This window comes from Myotis brandtii, unplaced genomic scaffold (assembly GCF_000412655.1).
Source record: "Myotis brandtii unplaced genomic scaffold, ASM41265v1 scaffold674, whole genome shotgun sequence".
Taxonomy (NCBI): Eukaryota; Metazoa; Chordata; class Mammalia; order Chiroptera; family Vespertilionidae; genus Myotis; species Myotis brandtii.
In genome coordinates, this window is record NW_005370630.1 from 88663 (window position 1) to 88940 (window position 278).

Below are 278 nucleotides of genomic sequence, written 5' to 3' on the forward strand. Positions count from 1 at the left end.
TCACCGCGGGACTCCACCGTGAGTGACCGGCCTTCCCCTGAAGGTGGAGCAGATCGTGGAGGCGTGGAAATGCCACGCTCTGCGAAGAGGAGACGCGGCCCGAGGAGCCTCGTGCCGCCGCCGGAGGGGCACCCTGCCCCGGGAGCATCACCGCTTTCTGGACCTGCCCTTAAAGTGACCGAAGGCCAGGTCTCGCGAGGAATGCTGGGCCTCTCCTAAACTACATCTCCCGACATGCTCGGCCCTCTGAGCCAGCTGCCGCTCCCACCGTGCTCGGC

At 66.9% G+C, this 278-nt stretch overlaps 1 protein-coding gene across 2 annotated transcripts in view; it reads left to right on the plus strand.

Annotated features, from left to right (window-relative positions):
• BTBD19 (BTB (POZ) domain containing 19) overlaps positions 1 to 278 on the plus strand; it is a 3792-nt gene that overhangs the window by 2822 nt on the left and 692 nt on the right. Inside the window, exon 7 of one of the 2 annotated variants that reach the window (XM_005881247.2) lies at positions 44 to 189. The exons of the other annotated variant lie outside the window; for it this stretch is intronic. Coding sequence (XP_005881309.1) covers positions 44 to 178 — 135 coding nt within the window. The 3' untranslated portion in view covers positions 179 to 189. The remainder of the gene's footprint in view (positions 1 to 43; positions 190 to 278) is intronic. 2 annotated transcript variants of the gene reach the window in all.